Raw genomic sequence first — 22867 nt, 5'->3', positions numbered from 1 at the left:
TTGAAAGCTATAATTGTGACAAAAGCTTATTAATCAGAAAACTATAGATATTTGACCAGGAACATATACACTTTGAACATTATAAACCATTCAACTTCAGACATTAGTATTTCTATGAAGACATTAGATATTTAACTTCCTCTGTGAAAAATAAACTTGTAAACCATGTTAGGCCAAACAAGAATAGAGCTAGCCAGCATTCCCATCAAGTGAAGTGAATTAATATAACAATATAAAATTAATTCACTCGTTGTGGACCTGGACCATCTCTAAAATATCTCTACAATACAAAGTATTTCTATGAGAACATTAGATGTCTAACTTCCTCTGTGAAAAATAAGCCTGTAAACCATATTAAGCCAAACAAGAATAGAGCTAGCCAGCATTCACATAAAGTGAAGTGTATCTGTGTATCAACATAAAAGTAATTCACTTATTATGGACTTGGACCATCAATAAAATATTCAGTTCCAGACCAGATAGAAGACTGAATATTGTTTGTGAGTTTGTAATAACTGTTATTATAAATTATATTGTTGTTTGTATATTAAAATATGTTTGTGTTGAGTAAGAAAATTGTGTGTATCAAACTTGTTGGCAAATATCATAAATTTAATATACATCAACATTTAGTTAACTTCTAAATTAAACTTTCTGGCTGTTTGAAATCATAAAACTTAAAGTACACAACATAATACATTGGAGACTTGTCCAAGATAAATTATAAGATGTAACAATATACAGACATAAGCCAATCAGCATGATAAATCTAATTTCCCTACCAAGACTACTACATATATAAGTTGTTACAGACAGTTTGTTTCAAAACAAAGATAAAAAAATGACTGTATAGGGTATTGATAGCAAAACTGAATTACTCATTATCAGGAGATTAGGTTAAAATGTTAAAGATGATTAAAAAAGTGTAATCTTTTTTTGCCATACAAATTGCTGTATTTTTCATTGGATCGTTTATCAAGGCAGGCCATTTTTAATTATGTATATTACGTACCATAAAATGATATTCTAAATTACATTTATTCATCAATTTAGAGATATAACAGCATTTTGATTATGCAATCAAACCAAACTTCTATATTGCTAACTCGAAAGGTAATCTTCGTTCACTGAAAATGTCTCTAGCAAACTAATAAGATGTATATTTGAGACAGTTTTAACAAGTAATGAAAAAAAATTTATCATAAATGTACGACATTTCAACAAAATTATGTGACGACATAGTTTTGTTGAAACATTGTCCAATAAAATTTTCTTTGTTATGCATTCTGTCCTTTTCCAAACTTTTGTTTTGTAAAAAGTGGGTTCTTGATCATTAAATATAATTAGCTGTAAATGAGTTAATTGATATATGCAAGGTACTAAGAGATTTTAATGGTGCTCAATTTGTAAAAATGCAGGTAAAAAGCAATGCGTACGTGTATGAGTGCAAAAATCCTGTTAGGCCTACAATCATGGAAGTTAAAAAATAAAAATTAAAATGCACCTAACTTAAAAAACAGTTTTGTACTATTCTGAATGAAGACATTATTTTATTGATTCAAAATGAAAAAAATATTATATGAATAAAATTAAATAATTGAAAGAGTTTCCTTATATTCTGAAGAAAACAGTTTTGAAATTAAACAAACATACAATACAACCAGCATTTAAGGCTTCATATTGTAAGTACACACGTACACACAAATATGCTTTATGGATATATTATCCCCTGAATGAACAAAATTTCCTTTATTAAATGGTGTTTTCACATTGTAAATGCATTTGATACTGTAATGTGCAGTTTCCTTAATTTCAAAAAAACTTCCTTTGTTGGCTACTAGAGGGAGAAGTGAATTCCCATTGTTTCTGGGAGACTGACTGTCTAGCTTGACCCCTGTTTATGGGTTTATGATACCATATTTTTAAACCTCCACTTTATGCTGAATTACACATACAAAATTAGTCCTAGAAAGAAAAAAATGTCATTAGCAATTACTGATGTAATTACTTTCAGCAAATATAGTTGCACGTTCTTCAAACTAAATAAAGAAGCTATTTCATGCTCAATAATTTTATTATTAGAAATGAAAATATGTATTTAGAGACAAATCCAGATCTGGCAATGTTGTGTTATGTAGTACTGTCTGCTGATTAATGGTATCACATCAATATACATGATATCCATTACTCATGTTTGACCTGTGCTGCCTAATGCAATCCAATTCAGCTATGCCTTTTGAGTCAAAATGAAATATAACAAGTTTGGCTTTTAAGAACTTTAGTAAGTTATTCTATTTGAAATAGCATAAACAGACATATTTCTAATAAAACTCAACTAGAAACCAGTTGTTCACATGATCAAAGGCTAAAACGACAGTCACTTTAAACTATCTTACTACCAGTTACATACACTGTAGAACCTCCACAAACCATAAGAGATGTGGGTTGGATGACTGCATGATACACTCTATATAATAAATCTATTACACCATACTTTACTTGTCATTTGAACAAGAGAAAGCTTAAATACTTCATTTATTTTCACTACAGTATTTGAGAGTATATTCAAAATTATACATACAGAAATCTGAAGTGAACTTTACCTTCTGTACTAATGATTTAGTACACTTGTACCGTATGTACTTTTCAGCAGAAGAGAGAGCTTAAATACTTCATTTATTTTCACTACAGTACTTGAGAGTATATTCAAAATTATACATACAGAAATCTGAAGTGAACTTTACCTTCTGTACTAATGATTTAGTACACTTGTACTGTATGTACTTTTCAGCAGATGATAACAGAGCACAAACAGTGTCTACGTTGATGCAACACTGAACAAACCCCATGCATGCTCGTCTCAGTTCTTCCAACCCATAATAATCAGCTGCATTCATTAGACCTATCAAAGTAAAGAAATAAACATATTTTATAGAGAGCCAAATGTAGGTTTCTAGTTTTTAAAATGCTTTATTGAATATATTTATTTTAAATAATTATACGTATCATAATTTTATAATTTTTTTTTACAGACCTTCCTTACAGAAAATTCACGTTAATAAATTAGTTCAAAAATTAAACCTACTGACAATAATCATGCTTAGATGAGTTTTCTGTTACATTTTTATTTTGAAAATGAATTTAACAAATATTTTCAACAAGTACATAAAATGAAATTGCCCAGTTTTCATTCACAAGAAACCACTTAGTTACAACTTTCTTGTGCTAGCAACTAAATTAAAAATTACATTACATCTGCATGTTATCACACTTCTAATACTTGTTTTGATCAGTTACATTTTTTTAAACTTATAAATATATACTTCTGTGGTACATGTACACACCACAGACAATGAAAAGCAAACAATGACTTGGGAATCAATGTATTTATTATTCCAAAAAAGGTTTTGTAATTATAAATTCTTAAATATTTAGAATCATTATGAAGATGTGTATAAACTAAATTACACTGAATAAAAATTACTTAAGATATTACAGAAGGTTATTGATAAAATTGTTAAATGTTTTATAGTTTTATTTACAAAAACAAGATAATTATAAGTTGATCTTCTCAATTTTCACCTCAAATTTGTAATTCTAAGATGTATGACTGTCCTGTTGTTACTATGGTGTATAAATATATCATGTTTTTTCTACTATTTCTTTTTCAATGAAGCATTTTTTAAATTTATCAGTTATTTTGTGTGCATGAGATTTTCACATAACAGACATTCCAGACAAGAAAAAAACCAAAAACTTTTAATTATTTCCTTTTATGGTAGTTATGAGGTTGGTCAAATTGACCAACTATGTTTAGAGTTGTTGTGTACAAAATAACAGATAAAATATTGTTTTTCAAAAGGAAAAAAAAAGGGAATCCTCAATAGCCATAGCTGTAATTAGATCTCAAATTGGTCATGAGATGGAGTTTAAGGTTTGTACTTGAAAAACAAAATTAAACAGCCATTTTATAAGTTGCTATGTTGTGGCTAAATACACTCAATATTTATTTAGGAGGTTTTATGGATTATTCAAACAAATTCTAAAATGTTCTCATGAAGAAAATCATTTTAAATCTTAAAATAAAAATCTCAGAGCAGTCAGCACTCAGGCACTGCATAATTACAAACAATTAAAAATTCTATTTACAAAATTTTTTTGTTTACAAATAACTACATATTTACTGAAAGCTTGACAAATTTCATGAAAATACATCAAATACTTTCAGTCATAGTACGTATAACACTATGGTTACCTGGTGGTTACAACATCACATAAAATACACGAGTCTGTTGCTATAGGGTTAATTGTCTTTGAACACAATGTAGTTTCAAAAATGAAAATTTTCATTATGACTATTATATATATATAAAGTCATCAGTCATCTTAGTTACTGTGAACACACAGAAATCTGTGTCGCTTTATCTAAATCGAGGTTCATTCCTTTAGAAACTAAGTATGGTGTTCCTACTTTTCTATTCCTGCCAAAGTTCCTGCACTGAAGTATAGGTTACTCATATCTTAATACATTCCTGACCTTCACATTCAGTTCTGTATCTGTTTATCCTTATAATCAAACCAGTTTACCAAAATAGATATAGTTTGATTTTGCTTTGAGAATATGTTAAAACACTGTCTTCTTATAATCAAACCAGTTTACCAAAATAGGAATAGTTTAATGTTGCTTTGAGAATATGTTAAAACATTGTCTCCTTATAATCAAACCAGTTTACCAAAATAGGTATAGTTTAATGTTGCTTTGAGAATATGTTAAAACATTGTCTCCTTATAATCAAACTAGTTTACCAAAAATAGGTATAAGTTTGATGTTGCTTTGAGAATATGTTAAAACTATTGCTTTTATTACAAATGAACCAATTTTTATTGTCTGTTTCAACCAATAAGGTACCATCCCTCCCTACATGATGTGAATTAATACTATTTACTGTAGGTGAATAGTATTAATGCAACTGTCAGCTGAGATTATAATATTGATATTTCTCACCAAGAAGAGTTCTAGCTTGCAGTGTGACACAGCCAGTGTGAATGTATTCAATAAGCTGTCGGAAGACATCTGGTTCAAACTCTTCCACAATCAAAGTTTGATGAGCATTCACTGGAGTCTGAAAGCAACATATTTAAAAGAAAATCTATAATGATTAATTCTATTGAACTTATAAGTGTGGTAACAAACATAACATAACAAAGTGCAGTTCATTAGCAAATGATGCAGAGTTGAATTTTTTTTAGTACCATACATGTAGAAGCATTAATTAAACCTGGTTAGATAAATAGATATTGTATGGAAGATCACTCTGGCCTGAAACATTGTGAACATTAAAATAGCTTATTAATATTTTCTATATTTTTGCAGTATGTTTTACCTCTTTTTTGTTATTTTTAAGAATAAAATATAATTAGCTAACAATGGAGTAAAAGAGTCCCTGTTAATGAAGATTTACTAAACCATTATCCTAAGTTACTGGATAATGTCTAGGAAGAAATCTTCTATTGCATTTTAATCTCTACCTGGGTCACCTTGTTAAAGCATTAGGAAAATATTAGGTACAGATACAAGTAAGTGACTTATATTAGAACTGCTTTTCTTTGTATGTGATAAAATAGCTTTAGAAGGTCAAACACGAGAACAAAATTTTTTCATCAGTGCACACAGAGACAGAGACATTCAAAGATACAAAATCTGACCCCTGCACAGACTTGCATGTTGTAAAGGAACTAGGGCTTAAAAGGTTTTTGGCATGGCTTCTGTGGAATTATAAAATAGCATTAAGGAAGCTAATCTAGTCTCCAGGCAACAATATACTGGTTAGAGGCTGACATTAATAAGAAAGGAAGAAAAACTGAAGAAACAGTAGCAGACTTAAATAAAAAATAAGGTTGAGAAACTTGGCACAAATAAGGAGATATTAATGGAACTAGGAAAAATAGAAGAATTAGGTGTAGTGATTACAAATATAGTATCTGAAAAAGGTATTATTAAATAAAAATAAAGATAACACTGCTCAAAAATATGCTAACTAATAAAATAAAGAAAATAGCAGCTATGAATAGTATGGTAAAAACAGATATCTATAATACTAAAATGGCATGTCTGTTATTATGAATGTCAGTTTGTGCATGTGTGAATTCCATAGCTTCAGAAGGGAAAAACCGAGAAACACAAAATTTTGCACACATACTAAGTAGACCCTGAGGGTGTGCACCTGGATATTATTTCTCATCCAAGCATGCACATCTTTTTGTGAGACAAGCTAGCAGCAAACCACATACAAAAGAATATCTGACTGCCATAGATAGTGCCAAGAGCAAAGAACCTAAAAACCTGAAATTTTAAACCCATACTAAGTGAATGCTGAGGATATGCACCTGGGTATTATTACTTATCCACATGTGTGTATGTGTATGTGAATCCTTTTTAATTAGACAAGCTAACAAAAAAAAAAAACTGAAAAGAAGTAACTTCTTATATTACAAACAAAAACCATAGGCAGAAATGCACAAGCACATATGTATACAAGGAATAATCAAAGCTCCAGAAATTTTGAACCGACACTAAGTAGACCTTGAGTGTATGCAGTCAGGTATTAGTTATTCTATGCATGTGCATCTTTCTAATGAGGCAAGCGTGTAAAAAAAACCACATAGAAAAGAAGTGATTCCATATATAACAGCTTCTAATATATAGAAAAGCCAGTGAAGTTTGGTAACAATGTGTTCCAACAATTACTTTTATGTCATGTTGCTTAGCAACAAAAGTATATATACACACACTATTAACCTAAGTGGAGACGGGTACTTTTGCTAGAACGGATAATAAATTAGACTGGAAAACAATACTGCAGAATGTAAAAGAAAAACACAAAAGTACAATAGTGAAGTTGTTAAATGAGTATGAAGAGATAAGCCTACTGTATGTATGAACAAAGTAAAGCTTAAAATAATATATCAGAAAAAAACAACCATATTTCAAAGACCCTCATGAGTATTCGAGAGACACAGAGTAGAATCAAAGTGACTAAACAAGATACTAGAGCAGGGAGAAAATACAGAAAATAGTAGTAGCCCATATGCCATTCCAATGGTTTAGCTCCCCCATCCAAATAAAAAGAAGAGAAGGATGCACTTGTGTGAATTTTCACAAAGTGAATAAATCAAGCATATGCATCACCCAATATTCGAGAACATTAAAAAGTTGAAACAAAACGAATATCTATGGATTTGCAAAGTAGTTATATGCAGGTAGAGATGGATAAGAAAAATAGCAAAAAAAATAGTTTTATCTTATTATCTGATATGTATTAATTTAACCAAATGCCACTCAGATTATGCAAACACCATCTACATTTCAAAGACTTATAGATATTTTTTCTGGATTAAAATATTCTAAGCATATTTGTTATCTTGATGATGTCACAGTCTTTGTGGCTAGCTTTAAGGGTCACTAAAAACTTACAAGATGTCTTTAACAAGTTATATAAAACAGTTCTGAAATTGAAACCATCAGAATGTCATTGTCTTAGAATAGAAGATCACTACTCAGTTTGCACAGAAGATGCTAATAATTTAAGTTTAAAAACCCAAGAAACTGAAAATATGTAAACACTTTTCAGTCCTTTAGGATGTTATGGACATGAAGAGTATTTACTGGATTTGTAGATTGTTATACTCTTAAGCAAACTAATGAAGAAAGATAAAATGTACTGAAGAATTAATCAGGATTTGTGTGTTTAAAAATAAGATGTCAGAAATATGTGAGAAATGTAAAATAATATGCTACATCCTTTTACTTTTCTTGAATAAGGGCCCCAGGCTGTTTAACATCACAGTTGAACTAACACTATTAGTAGTTTGAAACATGATAAAGAACTAAATGAATATTATAAATAAATAAAATTCAGTGGCAGAAACACTCACAGAGAGAAGAAACTCCATTCTTCCCTAACAAACAATATTCTTAGCCTAATATCATTGGTATTTCACAACAGTTCTTTGAAAAGAATGTTCTTTTTTTATTTAAATAAAGAGTTGCAATGGCAGGCAGAATGTGAAGGCTACTCAACTGCCTGATGCATTCAGGTTGTTGATAAACCATAGAGGTGTGGCTGGGAAAATATGTCAAACCATAGAGTATGTGAGAAATACTTGTGTATCGACAGAAGCCACCAGATGACAAACTTGGCAGAAAGTGACATGAAAAGGAAGAAATTTTTCATCTCCCATGGAGGAATATTCTAGCTGTTAAAAGTTAAAAGAGATAAATCTCAAGAAGTTGGAAGATTGCACTCTATTTAAAGACAATTTTGCTTGCCTCTTAAGGGAACGGCACAACAGAGGTAACATCGTACTGCTTGCAGAGGATAAAAAAGATGATCTGGGTCTGAATGATCACAGAGAGGAAACTGGAGGGAAGGTTACAGGGAAAACTATCCATCACCCTGCCAGGCAGCTCAAGTCTTGAAAAGGAAGTAGTCTGAAAATAAATTCAAAACTTTTCCTGTGAAAAATCAGTGAGGGACCTTGTACAGAAAGAGTATTTGAGTGATAATATGAAGAAATTATGTCTTAATAGAAAGATGGTATAACAAACAGATGGTAAAAATTTAAGCTGAGGATTGCCAGTGAAAACTAAGATTTCAGTTCACAAGAAGGGGATGAATGATTAGAAAAGCCTTGACGCATTCCAAGAATTACAGACAGATAAAAACATAAGGTTGTTCATAATTAAAGCTTCTGTGACAAAAGTGAATACCCACAAAAAATAAGTAAAAATATATTCAGCTTATCTTGCAAGGGACCAGATAAAAGTATTCTGTGAATATCAAGTTATAGCAACTTGTAGTGAAAAAAAGAACATTAGAGGCAGACATAAAAAGAACTTCCAAGATTAATAAGGTACAGAATCTTGGATTACCAAGAAGTACAGGTGCAGAAACCACAATTTCAAAACAAAGATGGAAGATATGAGTGACTTGGTTGGCTGGAAAGGTTAGGTTAAGTCACTTGGAAGGGAATGGATACTGGACTTATAAACTCAATCATTGCATATCGATTCAAAGGAGACATTGTTATCCACAAAAATATGCAAAAAATAATCCATGTAGCTTTCAAATATGATTTAAAAAAAACAACAACCAAAAAACATACATTCTCTATTTCTTGAAGTGATGTCTTTGGTCCTAACATATTGAGACCTCATAGCAAATTATCACCTTTTAGGACTCAAACAAAATAGACTATCACGTGATTCCTGTAGAGTACAAGTTGCATTTTCTGAGTTAAAAACATACCCAATGGCAATGTCACAGAGATCTATAAATATGTTTTAAAAGACAGAGTGTATGGGAGGAGCATGCCAATGTTGGATGAATAAATAGTGATATTTCAATAAAGCAAGAAGAGGTTGAAAGTCTATATTATAGCTTTTCAATATCTACAGGATGAATGTTTAACTAGTTGAACAATCTGAAGCACTTGTAAGGAAGAGATAAAGTAATTTACAAATGAAAAACCACAGCACTATCAAGTCATGTGACCAAGAGTTGCACACTGAGAACCTATTTAAACATTTATTTTTAAAATTAAACTTAAATAATACAAAAATCTGTATTATAAACTACATTTTAATTCCTAGTGTACTAACATAAATTGATAATAAAATTGTTTAATTAAGTTTTGAATGCAAATGTATGAAAGGTTATAAAATGCTTCCTTTGACCATTGTTTTGTCACATTGTAATATTCTGAACACTGCTACATGGTTTCCATTACTTGCACTTGTGTCATTAGATAGACTTTGGAAAGAGTTTCCAAGAACAAAACTGTAACAATATTACAAAGGAGTGTTTTCTATGATAGATGTTTTGATTATGTCAAGAGAATACAGGTGCTCTAATGCATGAAAATGCATCACTGAATGACCATAGATGGAGTTTTCACCTGTATAAAAAAGAAAAGAATATAAATAGACATCAGTTTGAGAGTTTGTTGAGATAAATATTTAGTATTGTAGAAGGCTGGGTAAAATCACAATTCAGTACCTGCTTATACCAGTTAGACTAAATAAACATACTTAACCAAGGACAGCTGTGGGTATATGTTCTAGTATGGATAAATATACATTCATATTGTATGAAAATCACTCATGTTACTAATCACACTTGGGCATTATAAGCTGGTGTCAAATTAGCATAGAAAAAGAAGTAATAAGCAAAACAGATGGGTATGGATAAAGATCCACTGAAAAATAATTGAGCTCATTTCAAACCTGAAAGATGACTTCAAATGATATTTGCAAGCAGTAACTGTTTGTTTTGTGCACTGAATATGAACAAAGTCAAGATTTATACATGCAAAAACGGCTCGTTTGGGTTGAGAAAATATTTTACATAGAAGAGCGAACAACGTTTTCGACCTTCTTCGGTCATCGTCAGGTTCACAAAGAAAGAAAGAGGTAACTGACCGGAAGCTGACCACATGTTTGGAAGGGGTTGTGTAACTGAGTGTTGGAATGTAGAGGGCAGTGTTAGATGTTTGAATATATAATTTTATTTTATTATATTAATATAGGTATAAAGGCATCCCTTTATATTGGTTTATTTTGGGTTTAAGTTGTTGTATAAGTAAGGCTTCTTTAATTTTGCATTTGTTTATGTTTGTTTCTTTATTTAGTATTTGAGTGTTTTCTATGGTTATGTTGTGTTTATTTGACTTGCAGTGTACGAAAACGTGTGAAGGTGACTTTTTATGTTCTTTGAATCTGGTTTCCATTTTTCTACTTGTTTTTCCAATATAGAAGTCGTGACAGTTATCACATTGTATTTTATAAATAATGTTGGTGTGGTGTTTGTCAGTGTAGTTTTTACATAGTATAGACCTCAGTTTTGTGCCTGGTTTTTGAATAAACTTGGTATTAACTGGAATGTTATATTTTGTTACTAGTTTTTGCCAAATATTGGTTATTTGTCTGCTGATGTCGGGAATATATGATATGCAGCAGTATATGGTTTCGTGATTTTTTGATTCACAGCTATTCATAAAACTATGCTTACCAGATAAAATTAACAATGAATTAGACAAAATAAAACAATACTTCATCAACATCAATAAGTTTCTTTTACAAACCGTAGAAAACATTATACGCACACACTTAGACAGAAAGCAAAATCAACCAACAAAAGTAAATATATCTCACAAATCACAAATCAAAATTCCAACACTTAGTTACACAACCCCTTCCAAACATGTGGTCAGCTTCCGGTCAGTTACCTCTTTCTTTCTTTGTGAACCTGACAATGACCGAAGAAGGTCAAAATGTTGTTCGCTCCTCTATGTAAAATATTTTCTCAACACAAACGAGCCGTTTTTGCATATATATTTCTCTACAAGTGAGTTTTCTCGACATCACTGAAACTCAAGATTTATTTTTAGAAGTGTGATTACACATGAATTAAGGAAACAATATCTAAAGAAAGTAATGATTTAAAATGCTAGAAAGATATATTGTACTAATGATATAATAAATGCTTGTTTGTGTGTGTCATAAATGCTTTTCTCTCCATTCTATCTCTCATCATAAACATTCTTAAGAGTTTGGTGAAGTTGTGAATCACAACTAAACTACACATTATTGTAAACAACTGAATGGGCAGTAGCCTTATTCCCATCTCACAGATAGACCACTTGATGCATGACGTACTGCTATGTAAGGTTAGCCTGTTGATGTTAAGGTGTCATGACAAGAAAGGACACCAGATCTTGAAAAGAAGTGATTACTGGATGAAACACTGGTAGTTCGTATTTATGTGGGTAAAGTGTTGAAGAAGAAAAACAACAATAGTAATTACCATGCTTATGGGCAATAATGGTCCAGTTGTCCTAAGTTAATCACTTACCCCTTTATACAAACTTTTATATGTTTTATGGAATGGAACTGGCATCATATTCATCACCTTAGGTTTTAATGAGAATTCAGAACTGGATAAAAGCAGAGCCACTAAGCAAATGGAGCTCAATGCTGGTAATTTAAAAGACAAGTTACATGCAACCCAAAAGCAACTTATCATAAAGATGGTGCAATATATTAGTTCTAATAATCCTAAAGTGTCAACACTGGTTTGATGGGAAAACAACAACAACAAAAAAATCATAGTATGGATTAATAACTTCCAATACTTTACCAACAGCAGCATAAGGAATGTTTTAGATGTGGGTGCATCATCCCAACTCTTAAGAATGGTAAGAGTTCTGTTGTTGTATGAGTTTATTTAAGCTAGTTTCAATGCCTAGTAACAGTTAAGGAAACTATAAACGTTTTATCACACTGCAATATTCTGAACACTGCTAAACAGTTTCCATTACTGAACACTATATGGAAGAAGCACATCTCTTATTCATTATAAAGTATCATGATGTGTATAGACAGAAAAAATAAGTCTGCAATTTACTTTGGCCATTCTAGAGCTCACCAATCTGAATACATTTGGAACTTTGGGACATTGCCTGACGGAAGAAAAGTCTTTATCAATTCACTACATTTAAATATGCTCTACAGAAGTAGCTGTATATATTCCATCAGATGTGTATGGAAAGTTACTGGCAAATTTTGGAATCAAAGTTGTAATGAGGATCACACTTAGAAAACCAGCAGTGAAACATATAAACCCTTTCTCTAAGGGTGTTACAACAGTACATTTCTTATTATAACATGATCTAGAGTACTGTACAACTGTACTTACCTGGGGAAACTGAATATTCAATATTGGCTCACTGCTTCTCTTAAGAAACAGCTTTAATTTTGTTTCTTTGCTGGATTCTCGTTTTCTCTGTGGATTTTCTCGTAAAGTTTGTTGTTGTTGTCCATACAACATTTTGTGAAACACTCTGAAATATAATTTTTTTATGGAAAAATTAAAACTATATAATTAAAGTATTTTCATCTAAAGTGTTGAAGCTAGAATAGTTACTATGTCACTGCTGTTTCACCTAAGCAACATTCTAAATTAATATAATTGATAAATAATCAGCATTTGGATCTAAGATTCTTCTCAAATTTTACTCTTTATTTATTTATTTATTTATTTTTTTTACAAGTTTATGTTTGGCTTATTTTTTGATATTTATTATTATTTTCTTCCTTTTTTAGAAATCTAAATATACAACAGAAATCTTTGCAGTTCTTAAAATTTGAATTAATACTTATACATAATGGCTCTGAACAAATTATTCAAGGGTTAACAAGCCATGAATTTACATATAAATAAATGACCCAATTAACACGTGTGTGATACTAGATCTGTTTCTTGGGATGACTCATGGTGATAATCTTGGTGTTATGCATTACAGATTTCCACATATTCCTTCATAAAACAAAACACATTCTTTAAGTGCAGTATATATCAGTGTGTTTCCACACACCAAAAGCATTTCCATTATATGCACATAATGATATTCCAAGGTACTTATACAAACCCACATTCCTACATCAAAAGTTCTGTACGTTTTGCAACAAACCTGTTACTTAAAATGGCCTCCAAAGCCTCAAGTATGCTGTAGAAGACATTTTTTTTCTTATGCTATTATATGATGGTAGTTTAGTCAGCATAGTTTATGTCAATTCCTGCGACTAGCTGTGTTTATAAGAGAATTTACTTGTTAAAGTTTTACTCTTCCATAGTGAAAAATCCTGGACAATATCAAATGTAAATTGAAATTAAGCCTCTTAAAAGTCCAATTTATAACTAAAATTTGGTTCACTGAATTAAAGCAAAAGTTTATTTGTGAAGCTATTTTTTAAGATTTTCTGTCTTTACTAACAAAAAGTAAACAAGTTGATTCACAATAAACTGTAATTTATACAAATCTAAAATGTGTTTACAGAAATTAACCTAAAGATGAGAAGCACACACAAAGAAATACAACTACTTTTTTTTTTTTAGTTTGACTTACAGATTTACATATACAGATTTCAGATACAGATTTCTGGCACAGATTTCATGTGGATGAAGCTGAGAAAATTGAATTCATACAAATTTGCATGAGTGCAAATACACTGACACTACAAAAATATACTCATGTTACAAGTTCTTTTTTAGAATGGAATAGTAAAGATGGTCCTTGCGTACTTACCATGCCATTTTATATACAGGAATATAATATATATGACACTTGGGTAGGTGGGGCTAGGATGACACCATAGCTTGACCATCTGTCACACACGTTTTGAAAACTTAAGTCCTGAAAGAAATCTTCTTTTCTTACAACAAAATGCAGTTTAAAAATTTAAAAACCTCCTTTTACTGCTTTCAGTCCTGCAATCTAAACTGCACATTGATATCTTTTCAGAAACCCTTCACACAACAGTCAACAGAAAAATGTAGTTGTTAATGTTTGTCTTTACCGTTAACCATTATATGGATTTAAGTCATCAAAATCTTTAAATATCCTGTCTGATTAAAAGTGGTCCAGTATGTAGCTTTAATTTTATTTATAAACTAGAATACCTGCTTCTTGCTGCTAGTACAGCCTTCACAGCACAGACTGGTTCCCGTGTCTCTCCCACTAGAAAGGTAACATCACACAGTTCTGGCATACTCGCCAGAAACTTCATATCTTCTGCTAAACCAGTTTTGTTTTCAAAAACTGAATAATCTGGCTCATCTTCATTACCAAACAAGTCTTCCGACATTCTGTATATTAACTATAAAACCTGCTCGAGAGAATTATGAAATTATAAGTTAAAATGATACATGTGCGACTTCCATCAAAACAATTAATTACAAATTACTTGTATGCACTAAACATTTAACTATAATCATTAAGCTCTTGTACATTAAACAAGAGATTAGCAAGGATGTAATTTATTTTGGTACAGCATTAACAAACAAGTAATTATCAAAGTTCATTTCCTACTCTACTCTTGTTTTCAATAGTTATGAAACAATAAATACTGTACAAAAGACATAAAAAAATTACATCAAAGCTACTTTGGTGCAATAATAGAATAGATAAAACTACTAGTTACAAAGATAAAAAAGTGAAATATCACTCAACAGTAGTTAAAACTGAAAGTAAAAGGAGAATATTTATTAAAATAATAAAATTTACCAAAACAGATAGACCCTTGGTGTAAAAACCTTGTAGCATTTTTCAGGAAATAATTGAAATTCTTCCAATTGGGGTCAGTATGGCCAGGTAGTTAAGTTGCTCAACTAGTAATCTGTGGTTCGTGGGTTCAAATCTCCGTCGCACCAAACATGCTCACCGTAAGCTTACAGCTGTGGAGGTGTTATAATGTGATGGTCAATCCCACTATTTGTTGATAAAAGAGTACCACAAGAGTTGGCAGTGGATGGTGATGGCTAGCTGCCTTTCCTATAGTCTCACACTGATAAATTAGGGACGGCTAGCACAGATAGCCCTCATGTAGATTTGCGCAAAATTCAGAAACAAACAATCCTCTAATTGGTTTGGGGTCTATTACACCTTAATAAGAATAATGTTTCCTATAAATTGAAAACTTATCCAATTATAATATTTGAACATTTGAAGATTTAATGCTAAAATTACTAAACAGTATCACTGGACAGTCAGAATACCCAGTCTCTTCCCATTATACACATGGTATTCTAAAGTACTTACACAAAGTGCTCATTTGTCATCTACAGTAACAACTGTAATGTAGACTTGTGTAACAACCTAAAAATATGGCTTGTTTTACCAAAAATAATTCTCCTTTCCTGCTATTTCTGTAAATTAAATCAAATGGGACAAAATTAAACTCAAAACTGTCTCAGTTCACCATTATAATTGCATAGTTTTGTCATCTTAAGGAATTCTAAACTGTATTTAAAGTTGCAATAATTCCAACAAATGCCCTTTTACTAGCTTAAACCATAAAGAATTTCTTTTTTACAGTTCCTTGTGTTATTTCAGTAGACTACAATGCTGGAAACAAGAGTTATCTTTCTTCACTCACTTTGTTGAATGACAAAATAATAAAAATGAGAAACAGCTAGTTTGTTTTTAAGAGAAACCATAATTTTTGTATTTTATGATTATGCTTATATTTTTTCTTCAGCTTTATTTTAAAACTATCATCGTGTTAAAAAACAAACAAACCCAGAAACTGTTAATTCAACTCTCAGGTAGAATCCACAAACATTTATTGTCTAATTTAACTTCAATATTTATATGTATAACCATAAATTATGGAAAGATTTGTTTTCTCAGTGATGAGATTAAGCATTAAAAACACTGAAATTAGATTTTTGTAAATTATAAGGATTCGCTTCTGCTAACTTATAGATAATATACTTCAGCCCTTTACATGATTCATAAACATTCAACGGTAATGACAAGATTTACCAAACACCTTTAAAAATAAATGTTGCTTACTAAACATAACACCTTAAAGTTCAAAATTCTTATGTTTATCTACTATTCTATTAAAATATTTCATGCAATTTTAGCTCCACTTGATGGAATAAAGTATTAATTCAAATATTAAAATATTTCATGCAATGCTAGCTCCACTTGATGGAATTATTAATTAATTAATTAATTCAAATAACTTAAATGTTTTATCTTCAGATATTATTTCCTGTCTTTAACAATATGTTCATCCATACAAATTGTTTATTTGTTTGAATTTTGTACACAGCTACAAGACGACTATCTGTGACAGCTGTCCCTAATGTAGCAGTGTAAGATTAGAGGAAGGCAGCTAGTCATCACCACCCACCATCAACTGTTAGGCTACTCTTTCAACAACAAATGGTGGGATCAGCCAACACATTATAATGCCACCATAGCTGAAAGGACAGAAATGTATGATGTGACTGTGATTTGAACCTGTGACCTACAGATTAAGAGTTGAGCACCCTAACCACCTGGCCATGCCAGACCCTTACCCAATACAAAATTTCAAAAAGGTCTTAAGAGTCAAAGCTCTTATTATATACAAATACAGGGTGTTCGGAAAGTCACTGTGCACTTATATATTTATTAACAGACATGTTTCAATATAGAATACAGGAGGTAAATATGAATGACAATTACAAACAATGTTGAAAGTGACCCTTGGAATATGTGTTCGACAAGCCATACACGTTCTTCAGTTGTTAAAACCATATTGGGATCAAAATCTGAAATATAATAACATATGATTACAAAACTGCACAATGACTTTCTGAACACCCTGTATTTTCTTGTTATATTTGCAAGTTTACCATCATGTTATATCATATGTAATTTTTACATGTAAATGTTTCATAACGATAAAAAAATAAGACATATTTGCAACTGGGCAGGCAAATTTTCTATGACTTTGTTTCATGGATTGTATCTTTTCCATCTGATATAGTAACATCACATTCTGCTGTTACTACAGAGATAAAATAAGTGCTTTACATTTAAACTGTCAGGAAGGTTCCAAGAACAAACTTTTGGGATGATTAGAAAATTATTTCATATAATGTTTCTACAAATACTTAATTATTAGTAAATTCATTAATAGATTCTGATGTGCAGCAAAGGGCTCCAAGATTCTCTACTACTATAGTTATGAGCCAATTAGAGTAAATCACTTATATATTAATTTCAAGATGTATCATGGAGTGATGTGTACTAGGAATTTCACAACACAAGCCCTAAAATACCTATAAAATGTTTTGTTGTTGTACCATTTAACATGTATAATGTAGCTTCAAGATGTATCATGTATTGATGTGTCTTAGGAATTTCACAACACAAGCCCTAAAACACCTTTAAAATGTTTTGTTGTTGTACCAATTAATACATACAAACTTTTACTGAACCACATTACCTTCTTAGCATGGAGCTACAATATTAATGAAACTATGTCATGGCAGTTATATAAAATGGAATTACCAACTTAGTGTAAGAATTATATTACAAAATTAATTACTTTCTCAATTCAGATCTGTTTAAAAGAAAATAAAACAGTTTCTGGTACATTTCATAATAAGATATATAAAATAAATAAACTGTATATTTGACGTCATATTTATCACCATCAGCTATTATATACAGAAAACAGCATTCACAAAAAGGCTGCATAGGTAAGATAAACTTAACAAGGTTGATTTTATTAAGGTTTATCAACCTTTGGATACCAAATTACTTAAATTTAAAATTAAAACAGAACAGCCCAAGGCCTGTCATACACTAATAAAAATGACATTACAGATATGTCTCTTGCATTTATGACCATCATCCAAGGTTTTCTCTAGTTGTACAAAGCTCATACTAATTACACAATCCACTTTAATTCATTGAATATTTACATTATGTATTAAAATGAAATTTTGCTTTCCCATTTAAAATTATACAGGGTGTTCGGAAAGTCACTGTGCAGTTTTGTAATCATATTTTATTCAGTCTATTTCAAGCCAGCAACTGATATCGGTGTTTAGAAACAAAATAAGAAGGATCCAAGCCTGTATTCATGCCAACAGGGGTCACTTTCAACATTGTTTATAATTGTCATTCATATTCACCTCCTGTATTCTATATTGAAGCATGTTTGTTAATAAATATATAAGTGCACAGTGACTTTCCGAACACCCTGTATTTGTTTAGTAAAATTAAAATGATTTCACACCAAATTATGCTGAATATAATTGTTAATAATAACTATTTTGAATAGTTTTTCATAATATTCTTATTGATCAATGAAATTCTATATTAGTTCTGATTATGTTAAAAAACAAATTAGAAATAAATATTACATTGCACAAAATATTTGTTTTTCCACAAAAAAAGCTCTATTCACAATTAAGCACTTCATCTTGTTTTATGTGTTTCAAATTCATAAATACTGATTGTGCCTATCAGTTATTTATATTTTAGCAAACAAAAAAAGGCAAAATAAATTCACTTAGAGGACATTCACCTTGGGATTTAAGAAACTGTTGTTGATGTATATATAATGCAATTTATTTTTAATATGTAATACAACATATGAAGTAAGATTGTTTCTAAATAAAAAATAAAAAATTGTATTTTCTATATTAAGGCATCTAGAATCAATACACAAATATTAGAGAAATGCTGTTTTTCAGAAACCATAAAATTAATAAATTTTAAACACAAAATGTTTTTAGTATAAATATGGTTTTGTGAGATGTAAGCCTAGTTTACACTCATTAAGTAATGCATTTGTCCTCATTTTTACAAATTTTATTTTGTTACATATTTTGTTTGTTTGTTTAGAATTAAGCACAAAGCTACAAAATGGGCTATCTGTGCTATGCCCACCATGAGTATTGAAACCCAGTTCTTAGCAATGTGAGTCTACATACATACTGCTGTACCACTGGGGGGGCACATCAGTAAATTTCTCATGTTCTTGAACTTTTCCTTGTATAATTTTATTCACATTTTATGTTCTATAGCTTTAAATCATGATGTTTTATAAAGAACACAAACTTATGTAGTCTTTTTATGCCAAATGAAAGCTTAAAAACATTTAACTATTGAAATGTAAAATTAGTCCATTTTATAATATATTTTCTCTGAACATTAAATATACACCTTTCCTGGTTATAAAGGCCTAATAGAGTATTAGTTACACAAAAACATAAACAAAAATACTATACATAATACAATTAATCCCACTAATTACCACTGAGATTCTCTTTGTATTTTACATATAGAATGAGCAATTTCACCTAATTTGTCAGTTGTAATAGACAAAACTAAAAATTACTCAATATGATGTCTATTTCATAATGTGTAACCACATGTAGGAAATGGTATTCAAAAAGTAAGTAATTTCAGGATTAAGGTCTATCAATTAAAAAGGTAAAATGTTCTTTAAATCAAAAACCTGTAGAAAACAAATGTGAGTTAAATTAAACACAAGTAATAATAAAATAAAAATGGACTGAAATCAATGAGTTTCAAAATATTTAAAATGCATATATAAGAATTATCACATTATATTTTTTCAAGAGAATGTTCATCAGTTTTCAAGTTATCTTTATAATTTGTGTATAGCTTAAAAAATTAATTTATTCTGGTAGTGCACCAATCTTTAATCTATCTGCAGGTAATTGAGTAGAAATAAGGTTAATTTACAACTTGTTCATGACTTACCAAGCTACTAATATTACTATTTAAATATATACCAATATCATATTTATTCTTTCACTAAATTTTCACTGTTTTACAAATGCAAAATAAAACATTTTCAATCTTAAAATATCCAAGGCTTAAATGTTTCTGTATTTCAACATGACAATTATAGTGATAATTCAAACAATTTTTGAAGTACACATTATTTGATTTTATACTGCAATGCAAAGGTGTGATGTTTATATTAAATTAAATGGTTTTGATTAATTAACGATCAAAAATAATTTTAAATGTTGAAAAGTTTCACAAATTTATGCTGAAGTGGAGACGTTTTTTCATTGTACTGTTTTACACCGTATACTCGTATCACGTATCAACATATTAAAAACTGCACACTTGCTCCTGTAAATATGTTTATTTCACTGAACATGAAAGCTTTACAAAGAATTGAAATTATACCTAACAGTTTAAGTTAACCTGCATTGCAGAAGGTCAATAGAACTGTTAGTTATTAGTTATAGCAGGAGTTGAAAAAATAAACATTCAAATACTATAAAGAAATTCACTCTGAACCAAATATTAAAGACAGATGTTCAACTTAAACATAAATTGTACTCTTAAAAGTTTGCATTAGCCCTAATTTTTATTTCACCGTTTCTTTAGTCTATACTATAGGTGAACTTCCTCTATTTAACTTACCTAGTAAGACTTTTTACAAGATTTCGTTCAACGAAACTAATGCACCGACAACGGCAGTACTGCATATAATTAGTATATATATATAAGCTTAATAACTTATTTATTCATAAACTACAGATGCTTAATTCATGTTCCAAGTCACTTGTAATGAATTCCTTCCATTCACAGAAACTCGACTTCATTCACAAAAACATAACACACTATTACCAACAGTATGGTTGGATGAAGCAAAGAAGCTCGAGAGGGGGCGCAACAAGTTAGATGTTATAAATGAAAGAAACGCGTAAATAAGGTATCGATTTCTATGGGTAGGCTTAATTACGTTTAACCGATGTTGAATTACAAAACTGTGCAGAAAAGGTACTTACTACCAACGCTGTATAAACAAACATCTATATATATGTAAATTTGAATTTAACGTAATTTGCAGTAGTAGTATTTTAGTACTATTTACTTATTTTCCTTTATATATGTGTGTGTATATATATATATAATATACAAACATACGCACAAATAGATAAATTGTTATTATATATATAATGTGACCATTTGTACATTTTTTTAATGTCCACTGTTTGAAATAAATTCATAACTTAAACCATTTCTAGCCGTAAAGTAACACTATTGGTCTACAAATATTTTCTTAACGTCCTCTTTATTCCGTCTTAGAGTTTAAAAAGACAGCCAGATGTTTCCATGTTGTTTTTCTCTAATTTATTTGGAAAGTGTCATTAAATAATATGATTTACTGTACATTATTCTGTATGAATAAAACATTGGCAAGCAATACAGCACAGATGAAAGCTGAAACTCTGAAGTTATTGTTCATTAGAAAATGCAACTTTTTTCAGTTGACAGCTGCAGTGAATTTCACAGCATACTTCAAAACAACTTTGTATGTTGAAGATGAATTACATTTCAGAGAAATGAAAATTAATTGCATGCTCAAAAACAAAGTATATGTCTATGTATGTATGTATATATAATCCCTAACTTTATATTAAAATGTTTCGGTTTGTTTAATACGTCCCATTTGCTTTCCCGGTAGGAATTATTAATAACACTTTCAGAATGAGTGTAAAAATTAATGTTTGATAATACGTTAATCACTACACCTGCTGTATCTAGTGAGAATAAGGACTTCAACTAATAAGAAGGCTTGGTTTGTTTGGAATTTCGCGCAAAGCTACACCAGGACTATCCATGCTAGCCGTCACTTACTTAGCAGTGTAAGACTAGAGGAAAGGCAGCTAGTGATCACCACCCACCGCCAACTCTAGGGCTACATTTTATCAACGAATAATGAGATTGATCGTCACATTATAACGCTCCCACGGCTGAAAGGGCGAGCATGTGTGGTACGACGAGGATTAGAACCCACGACACTCAGATTACGACTCAGGTGCCTTCACCAGCTGACCATGCCGGACCTAATTAAGACCTCTTACTAAGTCAGTAGTTCGTAACTTCTACAATATGTAATTATTAAATATGACAGAGAAAAACATAAAACATCCTAATATGTTTCAGTGGTAATATGGGTTTTAAGGTATCTCTTAAAAAATAATTTAATAATTTCTGAAAGTGACCCGACCGCATTCTTATTAAACTCGTTTGTTTTGTTTTTTTTGCATGATCATTGATATAAATATGCAAAGAAGATAAAATCTAAATGCTAAGTTTGTTTTTTTCTTTACTTTTGCTGTCCTTAATTCTGAAGTGATCTATTGGCGAGAAGGTAGTTAGTCAACACCGTCGACTCTTGGGATACTCGTTTGTCTACAAATAGGAAGATTAAGTGTCGTGTTAAAATGCCCGCACTAAAATAAGTTTGTGTTATGACAGTTTTGTAATTTCAAATTGATATTCATATTAAACGAAAACTTGCCTTTTTTTTTTTTGTAACTTCGCGCAAAGCTATACGAGGACTATCTGCGCTAGCCGTCCCCAATTTAGTAGTGTAAGATTAGAAGGAAGGCAACTAGTCATTATCCCCCACCGCCAACTCTTGGATTACTCTTTTACCAAAGAATAGTGGAATTGACTGTCACAT

At 30.5% G+C, this 22867-nt stretch overlaps 1 protein-coding gene across 2 annotated transcripts in view; it reads right to left on the bottom strand.

The window, feature by feature from the left end:
* LOC143234279 (serine-enriched protein-like) overlaps positions 1-21145 on the bottom strand; it is a 36565-nt gene extending 15420 nt beyond the window's left edge. The window contains exons 1-5 of one of the 2 annotated variants that reach the window (XM_076471519.1): positions 20815-21145; positions 14520-14728; positions 12756-12900; positions 5006-5123; positions 2745-2902 (exon numbers count right to left, since the gene is read on the bottom strand). In XM_076471519.1, coding sequence (XP_076327634.1) covers positions 2745-2902; positions 5006-5123; positions 12756-12900; positions 14520-14704 — 606 coding nt within the window. In that variant the 5' untranslated portion in view covers positions 14705-14728; positions 20815-21145. The remainder of the gene's footprint in view (positions 1-2744; positions 2903-5005; positions 5124-12755; positions 12901-14519; positions 14729-20814) is intronic. The other variant, XM_076471518.1, reaches the window with a different exon arrangement.
* Between the last annotated feature and the right edge of the window lie 1722 nt (positions 21146-22867).

This window comes from Tachypleus tridentatus, chromosome 12, assembly GCF_004210375.1.
Source record: "Tachypleus tridentatus isolate NWPU-2018 chromosome 12, ASM421037v1, whole genome shotgun sequence".
NCBI classification, from domain to species: Eukaryota; Metazoa; Arthropoda; class Merostomata; order Xiphosura; family Limulidae; genus Tachypleus; species Tachypleus tridentatus.
This window is presented reverse-complemented; position numbering and strand designations above follow the sequence as displayed.